Genomic DNA, 15232 nt, shown 5'->3' on the forward strand with positions numbered 1-15232 from the left:
TCAACCAACACCGGGTCTGAGCCTCTTGGTTAGCGAACCAGTGCCGTACTCGCTGAACCCCCGCAGATCCCTCTGTTACAATAAAGAGACATTTGTGTGAAACGCAAAAATGGTATGAAATGTAATATCCGCCAAAATATCACAGCTTTGTTTACCAATACTGTAATATTTTGACGGATTAAAGCGGTTTAATTTTCACAAAAATACATAATAAAAGGGAATTAAGATCATAGTAGTAAATATCTGGGATACCAGGTTACTTTTACTACCATTATCTATATATAGGGGTCTTAATTCTTTTTATCCTCTCCGAAAAACAGACCTCACGGCCAGTCCGCAGATCTAACAACGACATCGTAAATAACCTTTTGGTGTATTCTGTGTGTATTTAGTTTGTATCTATATATAAGTATGCATATAAAAATTGTTAACTATGTGTTAGAGAGAGAATACACTCAACACAAACTTTGTCATTTTGGATTATGGGACTAACATATGGTATTATGGGACTAACATATGGTATATTTATATTGTAATAATTCGCTGACGCGTTGGAATTTTTTTCAGTGGCAAGAATCCGGAGTAGACCTAGGAGGCTAGACACGCGACTCATACGCCTTGTCATGTACAAGTCTGGGATCTAAATCCAATGACTCAATGACAGACCTTATGATCTAAAGTGCACTCGCTCACCCCAGCACCCCACCCCAGTAGCCCCCCTTCCTTTTGTATCCAGATGTCGAAGCTAAATAGATTTGTATAATTTGTGTTTTTCAGGCTGTTTGGATTACCGCCACATTACCATTTATTATTTTATTCATATTACTAGTGCGGGGTGTAACACTGCCAGGAGCCGAGAAAGGTATCTTATACTATATTAAACCCAACTTCAGCCGGCTTCTTATGATAGAGGTAATTAATTCCTTAATTTCTTATCAATACACTCCGGGCATGACCTTATTCGATTAACCCCCATACAATTCATTTATTAATGCCATTAGTTCAAGAGAGGTCACGAGTAGGCGCCGCCAGTTCTCGTTGACCAGGGGCTACGATTGCCTCCTCCTTAACGTTCACAATATTTTGAAATATTGACCCAATATTGTGAAATATCTATCATAGTGGATTTAATGAAGCGTGCTCGTAGAGAAAATGATGATTACTCTCTGAAAGTCACAGACTTCCATTACGTTAGGCCATACCAATTTTATTTTCTGATCTGTAAAATGTTTCCTTCTTATTTCTTCGCGGGGAAAAGACTAAATTGAAAACCAAAGGTAGCTGATTCCGCTCTTCAAAAGCATTCAGTTTCAAATTTTTTAGTTTTGAAATTTTATGTGATTCAAGTGACTATTTATTTATCAATTCCTGAAGAACTGAAAATAACATTGGTTTGGCCTTAATATAATGTAAGAAGCATGCAAGACTATATATTACGATATAATGATTAATGACAAATGAAGGGTATATGTATTCAAGCATGTTTTACGATATAATATATTACGACATAGAAATAAGCAATTTAGATAATTACTCTACACGCCTATTAAGTTTTATGAAGTGTTTATATAGTTTGTCTTGGTATTATAATTATTATACGATCCTCAACCGTTGTTCTCGCCTCCTACACTTGTAATTTTGGCCCAGTCATTTTATAGATAGAGGTAAATTTCCTGTAATCTGCCATATTAAATTTTTTTTCTAATTTAACGACCCTGTCGCTTGTTTCTTTTAAATACCTTAACAAATGAAACGTGGTTAGTGCACCTGACTTGTTGCCGAAACTCAAGGTTGTTATTTTTCAATATTATTAGATAAACTGGGGTTTAACGTCCTATTATTGTTCTGCACCGACTGGGTTAATGAAGACGGGCAAACGCCATATAGTGAACTATAAGGCAACTTTTGCCGAGACGGCCTACTACTCTGTCAAAGATTCTTTTACGTGCACGTCAATGTGTACGCGGGGCCCATTTTTTTGGACCCATCCGAACGACTAAAAACTGTTCCTTGCCACGACAAGGGGAAACAACACCGTATTAACCGTTAAGATAGTTTAACTTGGTATACCGGGATTGTTGCGCTTGAAAAAGCCATAGTTCAAAGTTTCAGCTCGATCGGACTGGTGGTTTCTGAGATATACTATTCAAAAAAAGTAGGGGATATTTGATTTTTAAGTGTTATTAAAGTCACCTAATGAAACTGACGAAGAAACAAATGACAAAATGAAATGAAGTTCACATTCATCGATTTATTCCAAATGATCGTTAGACTAAGTAAGGCACAGACTGACCATTATAAGGGTAAAATGATACCCGGGGTCAAACAGCAAAGTTACCACAGCATCACAACCAAGTCAGTAACGGGTAAATCCTCCTCTGTTTGCCAAACAAGCATTGATCCGACGTGGCATACTCCTAATGAGACGTCTAAGGTCATTTTGGTCCAGATTGTCCCATTCCTGTTGCAACGCAGCAGCAAGTTCTTGGACATTGGCAGGACGTTGTTGACGTTGACGTAACCTCTGTCCAAGCATGTCCCAGACATGCTCGATGGGGGAGAGGTCGGGACTCAGTGCTGGCCAAGGTAATGTGGTGATGTTCTGTTGTTGGAGGTAACCTGTAACGATCCTGGCCCTGTGACATCTTGCGTTGTCATCCTGGAAGATGAAACGGCGGCCATGACGTCGTGCGAACGGCACAACATGGACTGCCAAGATGTTGTCCCGGTAGTACTGGCCTGTAACACGCCCTGCAACAACATGTAAAGCCGTTCTTCCAGCAACAGTGATGCCTCCCCACACCATAACAGAACCACCCCCAAATCGATCATGTCTGATGACGTTAACGTCTTGGAAGCGCTCGTTTCGACGACGCCACACCCTCCAACGTCTGTCCAAAAAATCAACAGTGAACCTTGACTCATCTGAAAACATCACATTGCTCCAGCGTCGATTATCCCAGTGTTGACGATCCCTACACCAACGACGTCTTGCCTGAATGTGATGATCTCTCAAACAAGGGATCACGCGATGACGTCGGGCGCGAAGGTGACCCCTTTGTAGTCGATTCCGAATCGTCTGGCCACTCACTCTCACACCAGTGTTTGTTTGAAGACGAGCGCTGATCTGATTTGCTGTGATGACAAGATTTCTCAAGGCCAAGGTACGGATAAATCGATCCTGGGCTTGAGTTGTCGCCCTTGGTCGACCTGAGCGTGGTCTGTCCTGTACAGATTGTGTATCACGGTATCTGGACCATAGCCTGCTTATGACAGACTGAGAAACATTCATCGTCCGCGCCACAACCGCCTGTGTTGTGCCGATCTGTAGCATGCCAAGGGCACGTAACCTTTCATTTTGGGTAAGCCGACGCATATCAAAATTTGTTTTCTGGTCACTAAAACAATTAAACTGATGTTTCCACCCTGGAATTCAATGCCACAATGACTGTAACATTCAAAGTCAGAGTCGTGCAAATCTTGGGTTGGACCCCCATGATGATCCCAAGCATCACCTGCATTCCATGCGGTAGCTATTGGTGCGTTTGGGCGTCACATGTAACTGGAAATGTTTCTTCTGTTAGGTTCTATAGTGACCTTTTTCGTAGTCATTTGCATATTTTAGTATTATGCCCCCAAAATCAAATATCCCCTACTTTTTTTGAATAGTATATATGCATCTGTTTTATTGCTTTGACAGTTCTATTTTGGTTTTGTTGTAGGTATGGATAGACGCAGCGGCACAGGTGTTCTTTTCTCTGGGTCCAGGCTTTGGTACTTTAGTAGCACTATCAAGTTATAACAAGTTCAACAATAACTGTTATTTGTAAGTATACGCTCTTATTGATCACAGCTATTCACCTGAAACACTCGCTCAAACGCTGGTTAAAGTCAGCGTAAAATTCAAAGAGAAAAACAACCGAAACGAAATTGTAATCTAATTTTAATTAGACTACTAACAAAAGTATAGGCCCATATATATGCGCAACCAAACTCGTAATTCTGTTATCATTGCTACTAAAAAATCATGAATATTCAACAAAATTAAAATTTCCAGTTTAACCCTATAGGCCTACACTACATGGGCTCTATGTCGTTGAACCCCAAGACTTAGGCTAGCCAAAACATCATCTTTCCCGTGTATTGGCGGGTGAAGTGAAACAAAAAATTCTACTAGAAAATCAATTACCATGAAACAATGGGAATAATTATTTTCCATATCCATCAACAAATCTGTTAAAATCATAATGAACTTATTCATATAGACAGACACTCCTCAATATAGAAAAGAAACTACAATTAAGCATATAATCCTACCTGACACAGGTACAAACCATCTATTTTAAATCGAAGCGATAATTGCTGACTTTACCAGACATTGTATATTGACGCCTAGTTACGTCATGAAGGCGGGGCTAAATATATGCCGTGAACAACAGCCAATCAAGATATGGGATATAAAACCACAAGTAGGATGTTGCGCATGACTAATGCATCGTAATTATAAATGTCCGTATCAATTTTGATAAAAACACCGTTTTATTAACTTTACTGACAATATTTGCAGATAAACGAAAGTTTTGTCGCTACATTGGGCCGGGCATGTTTAATTAGTCCTAATGGTTTAACATAAACTTATTTTTAAGATGTTACATGCATTAATAAAGAAATTAAGTTTGCCAGGGGAAAATAAAGGCACCCAATCGTAGTAAAAACAAACACATCACAGTATATCTCAACGTTTTTAGCTACGTTTTCGTAGCTGTCCTCACTACAAATATATCCACATTTTTCAGGCAAACGCTCCCTCCCCCAAACATACATACGAGCAGCACAGAGACTTTTTTGGACCAAAGTTTGCCAAAGTACTATTTTCGGTTGATGTTAGTGTGCCTTCTTCAAAAAAGGGCTGGATAGGTCTATGGACTTTTTTTCCCATGAAGTGTTATAATTTCCTATAATTTCAGTGATGCGATAATAACAACTATTATAAATTGTGCTACAAGTTTACTAGCAGGATTAGTTGTCTTCTCCATTATTGGTTACATGTCCTTAAAGCAGGGTAAACCTATAGAAGATGTTGCTGTGAAAGGTAAGGCCACGTTTTTTTTTAGAATTTTAAAACTTTAAAAAATCAATAGCTTTTAAACAGTGCAATCAAGTACTTCTTAATTTTAAAATAGTCTTTCTTGTTCTGAAGAAATAAAAAGAAAATATTTAAAAACATGCATGACTCGTATATTTAAACATATAGATAAAATGTATATCTCAAAGACGGATTAGTTGTTGAACATTTCGAATATGTTAACTGGTTAGGTTCGATTGTGCTTGATATTTAAAAAAATATGTATGTTTGGTCATACATTGTCATTGAGGTATTTTATATTGTTTCAGGGCCTGGATTAGTGTTTATCGTCTATCCCGAAGCCATCTCGACTCTACCATTATCAACATTATGGTCTATACTATTTTTTCTGATGTTAATAACTCTGGGTCTAGATAGTTCGGTTAGTGATGTTTATCATCTGGAAAACTTAATGTCATCTTATGGTATCAAGGTCGCGGTTTTGCTCGGTAGCGTACTTGTAATATATATAGAGAGAAAGGGGGTTTAACTTCCACCCGACACAAACTAGGTCATTTCGGGACTAACATTGGGTTTAATTTTATTTCAATAATTCGCTTGCGCGTAGGGATCTTTAGCAGTGGGAGGAAACCGGAGGACCCGAAGAAAACCCACGAGGTTGGACAGGCAACCCTACTTCTTGTCACGTACAACCAGGGATTTGAAACCCCGCCTGTTGACTCAATGACAGGCCTTATGATACAGTGCGCACGTGCTAACCATTCGGCCACCCAACCCCCCTTACTTGTAATAGTTATGCTAGGTTTCCACTATCACGATTCGCGCTACGATAGAAATCGTGGTTTTAATCGTGGAGTAATCGTGGTGATCCTATCAGGTCGTATTATATATTGAGGTCAGTCGTAGCAATCGTGTTGATCGTATCGAAACGTATCCGCACGTATCTGCACACGTAGCAGACCGTGGACGCAGTGGGGACAGTCGTATCATAACGCATCGCACGACAGTGGGAACCCGGCATTACCAAATTTGACCATAACCGTGACCAACTCAAAACTTATATATATAGAAAACCTATATAGCCATTTGACTGCTGTTCAATCCAATTAAGTTTGTTGGATAAAATATTGTTTAAACTAAAAAAAAAAACCATGCACATCTCCTGTACCCATTCCCCGAAACCTAGACAAATGAAACAGATGAGAATCGTTCAAATCTGAATACTATCACTAACATATAGGCCTACATAGCTGTCCGTTTAGAGTCTTTTAATAAGGAAATCGCGTTAGCCACTTGAATTATCAAAATGTTCGTCATTTTCCAAGATGGCTGCCATGTTCGGCTTTTCTATTACATAATTTTACCCACTAGACCCATTTAGAGGAATGTTAATATATTTTTATACACCCACATTTTCATGTTGACATATATCGTCGCGTATGTCCGTCCGTCCAGGCGTCTGAATATTCGAATGGCTTATGGGCTTTTCTAAAAGAGTAGTCCCCAAGGAGTATTTGTGCCAATTTTGATACTTAAGTATCCACATTTGATATTATGCGGTTATCTGCTGACTAAATTAACAACACAGCGGAAAGTGACAAATATTTAGTGAATATTACGTTATTTTCTCATTGAATTACTTTTACTTTTAACATGTTTGGGTGAACCTGCCCCACTGGACCAGTCCAGGACCAGCCCTTGCACTTCAGATACTTCGGCTGTTAAATAGTCAGATATAGTTTTTAAATTTTGTGGCTATCTTGCAATCATCAAATCCTAATGGGAAATATTCCTTAGGGTCCACTTTTTAAAAACAAATTGTTTCCTCTTTAAGTTTGCAGGATTAGAATCTGTAATAACGGCCTTAACAGACGCTTACCCAAGATTGAAGAAACGGAGGGAAATATTTGTATTATTTGTATTGCTGTATGCCTTTATCTTAGGATTACCAACAACCACCTATGTAAGTCTTTTATTAAATCAGTTCTATAAACCATTATAAGCGTGGGTTCAGTGTTCTTGTCGTTTTAGGAAGTGGGGATTGGGGCCGTGGTAGTCTCGGGGTTGGTATTTGTTCGGAACTGTACTTGACTGACCGTTCCGTTGTCTGGTAGAGGTGGCGTCTGCAAGGCTGACAAGAAAAGTGTTCCTTGTCATTCGGATAGGGCAAAAAAGACAATGTCCACATACAACCCATGATGGTTGAAAATCGAAGAAGTGTGTAGCCGGAAACCCCGATCTCAAGACAAAATGCTCGAAGTATATGATGTGGACTTATTATGATAGAGATCATAAACCAAGTCTCGGTTTGAACATTTCTTTTTGTATGGATAAGATCAATTCTGCTGGACCCTTACAGCTTATAATATCTGGTTAGTCGAAGCCGCGTTTTTAGCGGTCGCTGGCCGAATTAATTGGAGAGATCTATACAATATTAAGATCAATTTTAAATCCTGTTCCTTTAAAGCCTTTGTGTATTTAAATACTTACCAGTTGATTTCTGTTCCAACTTCCAACACATTTGGCATCCGGGAGGTTTAATATACCGTATATAAGTATTACTCTCCAAAATTTAAATTATTTCATTAAAAAAAATGACAAAATTATTGATAATTGAAATATTGACAAAAACACTCTTTCTAATCACAGACAAGGGCGTTTTGTGGTCAGTAGCACCCACAGTATTGGAAAAAGTGACTGGCAGAAAAAAATATGATATAGATATATGCATATTCTACACATCCTATCCAAGATTTAAACATACATTATGCAAGAGCTAGATCTGTCTATTGCAGGTCTTTCTTTAGGCCTGAAATGTTATCTAAATTATTAATTAGACATTAATTAACCTATCCAGACCATAATCAACTCTAGATGGCATCATTAGCCTGCGATCTTAAGTGGATTGTGAGCCGATTTACTGCATAACTTTCCTTCACGATTTAACGATTAAATGGATAATCGAAACTATGCTGTTTATCGTACTGACTTTAGTAATGATGATCAAGGCTAGGCGGAAATTCAATCGCTTTGTTCTCGGTTCATAGTGGATCAATTTGAATGGAATTTTCACCAAATTGCCTTTACATTATCTAGTTTTTAACTATTATAGTGAGAACTGCCAACTCTTTATCGAATCTCCCATAATGTATCTTTTACAGATTTCCTTGTCAGTTACTTTTAGCAATACATTGGGCTACATTGACAAAAAAAACGCTCTTATCCGTTCTTGAGTGGTTTGATGAATAGCGGATCAAACACGGTCTATCTTTGGTGTCTTAATAAATTGATCAGCGCAAGTATTACGCATTCAATAAGTAATAATAAAAAGTGTTCTTATAAAGCTCTAGATCCAAAACAGTGTTGTATGCCCAAAGCGCTGACAAAGTTCTTGGAAATAGCTCATTGGGTTGTTTGCAGACCCTGAGAGAAGTTGCTGTCTGTAGAATGTCTCATGTTGAATTTCATGTTGGAAATGATCGGCTAACAAACAAAAATAATTATTTATTTTTCAGGGTGGTCAGTATGTAATGGCGATAATGGATTTACACGGCGCTTCGTTGTCTCTGATATTTTTTTGTTTTCTGGAAGTGGTTGCACTCAACTGGATTTACGGTACCTTACTTTTGATTATTTTATTTCGCCTGTTCCAAGAATTAAGAACTTTTATTCGATAACAAATGAGTGTATATATTTGATGTTTATTACATAAAAATGATTGTCAAAATCGAAAAATGTGAGGGACACGGTAAACCAAAATATAGATTAAATAGAGACCATACCCATACTTAATCAGGGTCGGATCCAGATCGGGGGGAGGGGGGGGTTACCTGCTCAACTTCGTAAAAAAATGGTAAAACAACACACTTTTTATGAAAAAAGTGTCACGGTCGTGTGCTTTATCCTTTATCGTCAGATGATGGGATGGGATGAGAATTCAAAGCGCAAGATAATGATATAGGGATGTGTGATATCACAATTAATGCTTTACATCAATGAAATTGAATCACTATGTTGTCTTAATTCATAATAAAAATTGACGTCAAACATTTGATTTCTCAAAAAGCTCAGTGTGTATGCCAAACTGACGATACAGATCATGTATTTCTCAAAAATTTTCAAGGTCGGGCGGAGAGAACCCCCCAGGACCCCCCTCTCAAAGATAGATTGCCTCAGGTACCGGGCAAACCTCTTCCTGCAAATATTCCTGGATCCGCCCCTGTTAATATCAAGATAATAAATCTTTACATTAAACAGGGATAAGCCCACTAATCTCGAGATCCCATGGCTCGATCCCAGTTTTGGGCGTGAAATTCCTCAGAATTTTCCAGCATGTTTTTTTGTTTGGTCAGTGGTAAGCAGCAGGACAGGGGCCTGGTCAGGGCCGTAACTAGCTCAGAGCAACGAGGAGGTAGGAAGTGTTCTCAGGGGTGCTGTAAAATAAATGACGGACAATGTATATCTATTTTTTTATAGTCGAAATTTTTGCAGGGGCCTGGGCCTGGTAAGGAATAATGGCTCGTAATTCGGATGGTATGTAAAATCAGTGTCTCGTGTATACCATTGACAGCGTGTTGAAAATATGAGTAGGCCGTAGCACCTCCTCATCAGACACACGTCTCCCGGTAAAGACGTTAAACCCACTTTATTCATTTACGTTAAGATAGTACACAATTTTTAATTTTAGGATATATGTATTTTTTTTGTAATTTAAAGGTGTCCGTCGATTCTCTAATGACGTGGAGAGTATGCTGGGTTTTCAACCAGGGATATTTTGGAAAATTTGTTGGGCAATTATTAATCCTATAAGTTTATTTGTGAGTATCATTAGACACCATCTTTGTTTAAAGCAACCACGCCATCTTTGTTTACTACACACAAACACCTCTTTGTTTACCGCACCCATGCCTTCTTTATACACCTACACACCCACATCAGCTTTGTTCTGTACACACACCATCTTTGTTTAAAGCAACCACGCCATCTTTGTTTACTGCACACCAACGCCATCTTTGTTAGTCTCGGTCACCAAGAACCCCCTAGTCTTCAGCGTACCGAATATTCGTAGAATATTTTTCTGGATGATAGAGACTACATCTTTGTTTACAGCACCCACACCATGTTTGTTTACTACAGACACCCACCCACACCAGATTTGTTCTGTACACACACCATCTTTGTTTATTTAGACCTTGGCGCCCACATGCCCATCCTCGGGGGCCCCAGAGGCTAAGTGAAGGCGACCCAGTGACTCGCTTTGTGTCATTGGTTTAGAGTCCCCCCCCCCCCGCACTTAAGTTTTCGCCACCCTTTTGGAGTTTTTGGCAAGAACTTTTATATTTCTCTACCCACCAGTGTCAAACATAAATACCATGGCTCGGATATGCTACACATCCGTAGTCCATAATTTGTCGTACCCCTCCCCTATCTCTTTTAACTACTGGCTTTATATACCCCCACGGGTTCTTGCTTGCCAGGCAAAAGTAACAGGCACCACACCCCTTCCATACCAAATGGTAAAATCTAGTATTATTCATTTAAATGTGTAAGAAACATTAAAGCTGTACATCAGTAGGCACCGTACGAAACTATGGCTCGAAAACTAAATGACACGTATTAAAACTAGCTGTATTTTCTGTTTCCATAGGTAGCCACATCTTTCAAAATATGTCGATGATTCAGAATGAGTTACAGATGTAACCGTATTGTTATTGTCATACACATTTTTGACTTGTATTTTCCAGACACTGTTTTGTTTGTCTATATGGGGTTATAGTGGATTAACTTTAGATGACTACGTATTCCCTGAATGGAGTGTTTCTGTTGGTTGGTGTATTACAGCATCATCGCTAATCTGTGTACCTATATATATGGTGTTCAAGCTGCTTTATACTAAAGGTTCATTTAAACAGGTAAGTTACACGAGGCAGGATCTGCCAACCATTTCTAGACCTATGCCAACCATTTCTAGACCATTTCGAAACACATGTTGAGCTGGTTTTCTAGACTTTCGCAACTGGTAAGCGATGATACCTGACAGTCTGACCCCTGTTGGTTTTCTCGGGATTATCCCCACGATTGTTAAAGATCCACGCGTGCAGACGAAACAATAAAATATGTTAGTCCGTAAATAACTCAATTAATTGGATTGTGTGGACGTCGGTCCCTCCAGTCTTGCTTTCCCCTGTCAGTGGTGCAGGACAGAGGCTCTGGCATGAAAAAGCTTCGGCTTGGACGAAAAATCAAGATCTCCTGACAGTTTAAATTCAAAATTAGAGTAAGCCAGAGAGCCGCGGTCATTATCCGGGATGCTGCAGAAAAGTGGGACGTTAAACCCCACATCATTTCATTTTGTGTGGACTTTGTTTCCCATTTCCAGAAATAACTATCAGATTGGAAGAGTTATTGTCTAATTTAGAGCATATTTGATTAATGACAGAAAAATGAAAATGAAAAAAAATATCTTTTTTATATATATTTAAGCCTCGGTAATATTAAAATCATTATTAAAACTTTTTTTTCCAGAAAATTTTAAAATGCATAAAACCATCATTACAACCTCCTCATCTCCGAAATGGACCGGATATTAAAATGGAGAAGTTCACAAAAATATCTAACTTATGAACACCTTGGAACAATTAACGTTATGAAACGAAAACCGCATTGATTGGTTGTTGCACATACTTTACTGGTAGTGGTAGAATATTGAATGGTGATTGGTGTTTGAAGGAAGAAATTCATTACAACCAAACCTAATGAGAGGTTGTAGACCATGCGAGGTCTTGTAGAACACACCTGCGTGACATCATTTTAAAGAATGATTTTATTCGAATAACCAGTATTATTTTATTGCTGGAAGAGTTTGGCTACATCCTAACGCTGCAATTTTTGAAAAGAAATTGTTGTGTCTAGATCACGAGAAAATGTGTGTGTTACTCAAGTGTATCGCAAACATTGAATGCCCCAAAATTCTGGACATTTATGGATTAATTGTTCCCGGACAAGCCACAATGACCAGGAAATATTCCGGACAGATTATGTTGTAAAATATCCGTTATGATTCTTTAAGCAGGGATTGACTTTTTCATATTATCAATATCATGTGTTTGGTAAACGGTGACTCAAGAAATGTATACTACCGTTACGTGTCCCTGTATTGTTTTGATTTAAATGACTTGTATTATAGAGGCCGTGCATCCTATTTTCATCATGTATATTTTATTTTTTAATATTCTGTTTATTGCTATAAATATTACTCGTCCATTTATTTTGCTTTTAGATTTTTTGCGACGTCAAATTTTGCATCTTTTCAGGTAATTTCTACGCCATACAATTTGCACAAGATGTTTATACAAATGTAAACTTGAAATTTATGAATACTAACTGGATTAATTTCGCACATATCAATGTCCTTTATGCGCCTGTTGCAATAAGTGTGCGCACTCACAGTGCTCCCAACCAGGTGCAATTCTGATGACCCTTTCTGCGCCATATTTTTTACAAACTGACGCATTTTATGTAGACGTATTTGTTGGTCCGTCCACAATTGTTTTACATCTCAGAATTCTGACAGATTTGCAGGGATTTGTTCAATTTTTCATAAGGAAGAACCTTGTCGAAAATTTCCATCGTTATCACGGATTTATCTACCCGTTTACGTTAGAAAATATTCCTTTGCCATTTTCTGTTCAAGTGTTCAATCTGTTCTTTCATATCATATTTGGAACATTTGCCCTAGAACAACTTATTGGGGTTGTGCATTCGGCCATAAAGAAGAACCTTATCAAACTTAATATTTCCATGGTAAAGTTCGGAGCTATGTAATCGTATTGTCTACAGTTTCGACATACAGTATACCTCCATTTTATATATGTAAATAGATAATAATTTTTTTTTAAGATTACATGGTATAGAACTAACTATTATAGTTTCTAAAATGTCAGTTAGCCAATATATCTTAAGTTATTCTCAAAATCAGACCCACCCCGGTAATGCTATCGGAATCTGGTAGTCTTGGACGAACATCCAGGTTGATGTGTAAGGGGGGGGGGGATCTCCTACTCTACTTTCGTTTTGATGATCCACAGATACCATTCAACAATGAGGAGTTGTCATTGTGCAATATACTTTTCTTAGTATTATTAAGATGTACTTACATAGTAGCCCATATCTTTCACCCCATAAAGTGGCCGGATGCGCTACTTGATGAAATGAAATGGAATGGGGTTTAACGTCCTACTTTTACTTTTCTGCTCCAACTGGGCTAATGAAGACGGGTCGCAACTAGATAATATGTTTATGTATATATTTTCTCTTTATAAATATATATCATGTTTATGTATACATCATGTATTACTGTATATATCATATTTTATTCCAATAAGTAACTAGTATATATAAAAAATTGACAAATTAAGTATTGCATGTTTTTATTATGTCAAGGGTTCTTTTACGTGTCCACAGGACTTGTTTTTTTGTTCCAACCAAACTACTAGACACTGTTACTTACCAGGCCCTCCGTCTTGCAACACCGCAGTTAAATGGAGTATGTTCGAATTTAACTAGTTGCCGCAACAATTATATGCCCGGTGCCTAATATTGGCTTCAAGCCCGGTAAAAAAGATTTATTAGATGTGACATTGCAGTAGAAATGCTAATACATTCAATGATTAAAAAAAATATATCTTTCAACAGAATGCAGAGATTGGCAAGTAAAAACCATGTCCCTCTTGTTTAACCTACTAAACAGTGAATCGTAATAGATCTAGCTCTCCTAATTAAGAAATAATTCCAGCTAATTTTCAAGAAAATGTGCATGCCCATCTTCACATTCGGAAATGATTATCTTGATCAGTCCTTCTCCGCATTATATAGACATGAATTTCACGCATATTGTTGGCATAGATTTAACAATAATTATGTAATTAGTATTTAGAGCCGTATTAACGGGTGGAGGACATGGCGTATTAGCCTTTAAAGGAGGACTACACGTTTAGAAATTTCAGACACTATTACCCGCTCAGACAAGAACCGTACACAGTGAATCAATGTGATATTACCGTACATCCTGAAACACAACGTGAAGTAAAAGATTAGCGGCTGTAACGAACACATTTGCTACAACTTTGTTTTGGGTGCCGTGAAAACCAGTATCGTCCTACCTAGTCGATTAGTGGACAGTTTAACACACGACTATCACGTCGTTGTTTTGGACGGATGGCTCAAGATATTGTTAAGTACTTGTACATTGTTCTACCAGCTTTGCAAAGTGTAAAATTGTTTGTTTTACCAAGATCTTCAAAGAATGTAATGCTGGTTTAAGTAAACTATTTGCGACAACCCAGGGACTGCTCTACTTAATCACGGACAACATTTTACTTTGCAGACTTATATTCCATTTGGCATAGAATCTAATTTGGACACCCGTAAAGTAACTACATGTATATAGTCAAATCACTGCATATCAAGATCCCCAAAGACCTAATATCTCTTTACAATGTTGGTTGGTAAAACCATGGACCAAAACTTCCACGATGAGCACAAATGCCATGCAGTGGCTAAATACACATACCTAAGGCAGCACACATTTAGTTTTCTGTTCTTGGGGAACACCTGTTAAAATTTTGATTATTATTTCTTCAGGAAAAGGACTAATTTAAAAACCAAAAATACTTGGTTGCACTGTGCAAAAGTTTTTGGTTCCAATTTTGTAAGTTTTGAAATTTTATACAGACATCTTTCACGTGAATCAAGTCCCTATTTATTCATGAAGACCCCAACAAACTAAAAATTAAATTGTCCCCCCCCCCCCCACTCCAAGGAGAAACTGGAAGTCGTTTAATATTCTGGTGTATTTCATAAGCCTCTTGGGGATATTAGTCGAATTCTGACTTTCGGACTACCTAAGTTTTTCGTCCCATCCGAAAGAGTAGACACTGTTCCTTGTCAGGGACTCCATCTTGCACCATTGGAAAGGTGGAAACCATGATGAAAAAACCGAGGAACATTCTTGGCCCACACCGGGATCAAACCCGGCACCCCCGATTAATGAGCCAGCGTCCTTCTCACTGCGTCAACATGGCTTCCCAAGCAGGATCAAATGATTCAATTTGATTTGATTTGATATACACTACAAAGAGACAAAGC

At 38.1% G+C, this 15232-nt stretch overlaps 1 protein-coding gene across 1 annotated transcript in view; it reads left to right on the forward strand.

The window, feature by feature from the left end:
• LOC126824231 (sodium-dependent serotonin transporter) overlaps window positions 1–13489 on the forward strand; it is a 56313-nt gene extending 42824 nt beyond the window's left edge. Inside the window, exons 6-14 of the mRNA XM_050553422.1 lie at window positions 778–912; window positions 3723–3826; window positions 4968–5092; window positions 5395–5507; window positions 6921–7049; window positions 8602–8701; window positions 9803–9903; window positions 10831–10998; window positions 11612–13489. Coding sequence (XP_050409379.1) covers window positions 778–912; window positions 3723–3826; window positions 4968–5092; window positions 5395–5507; window positions 6921–7049; window positions 8602–8701; window positions 9803–9903; window positions 10831–10998; window positions 11612–11710 — 1074 coding nt within the window. The 3' untranslated portion in view covers window positions 11711–13489. The remainder of the gene's footprint in view (window positions 1–777; window positions 913–3722; window positions 3827–4967; window positions 5093–5394; window positions 5508–6920; window positions 7050–8601; window positions 8702–9802; window positions 9904–10830; window positions 10999–11611) is intronic.
• Window positions 13490–15232: the final 1743 nt, after the last annotated feature.

Source organism: Patella vulgata, chromosome 6 (assembly GCF_932274485.2).
Source record: "Patella vulgata chromosome 6, xgPatVulg1.2, whole genome shotgun sequence".
NCBI classification, from domain to species: Eukaryota; Metazoa; Mollusca; class Gastropoda; family Patellidae; genus Patella; species Patella vulgata.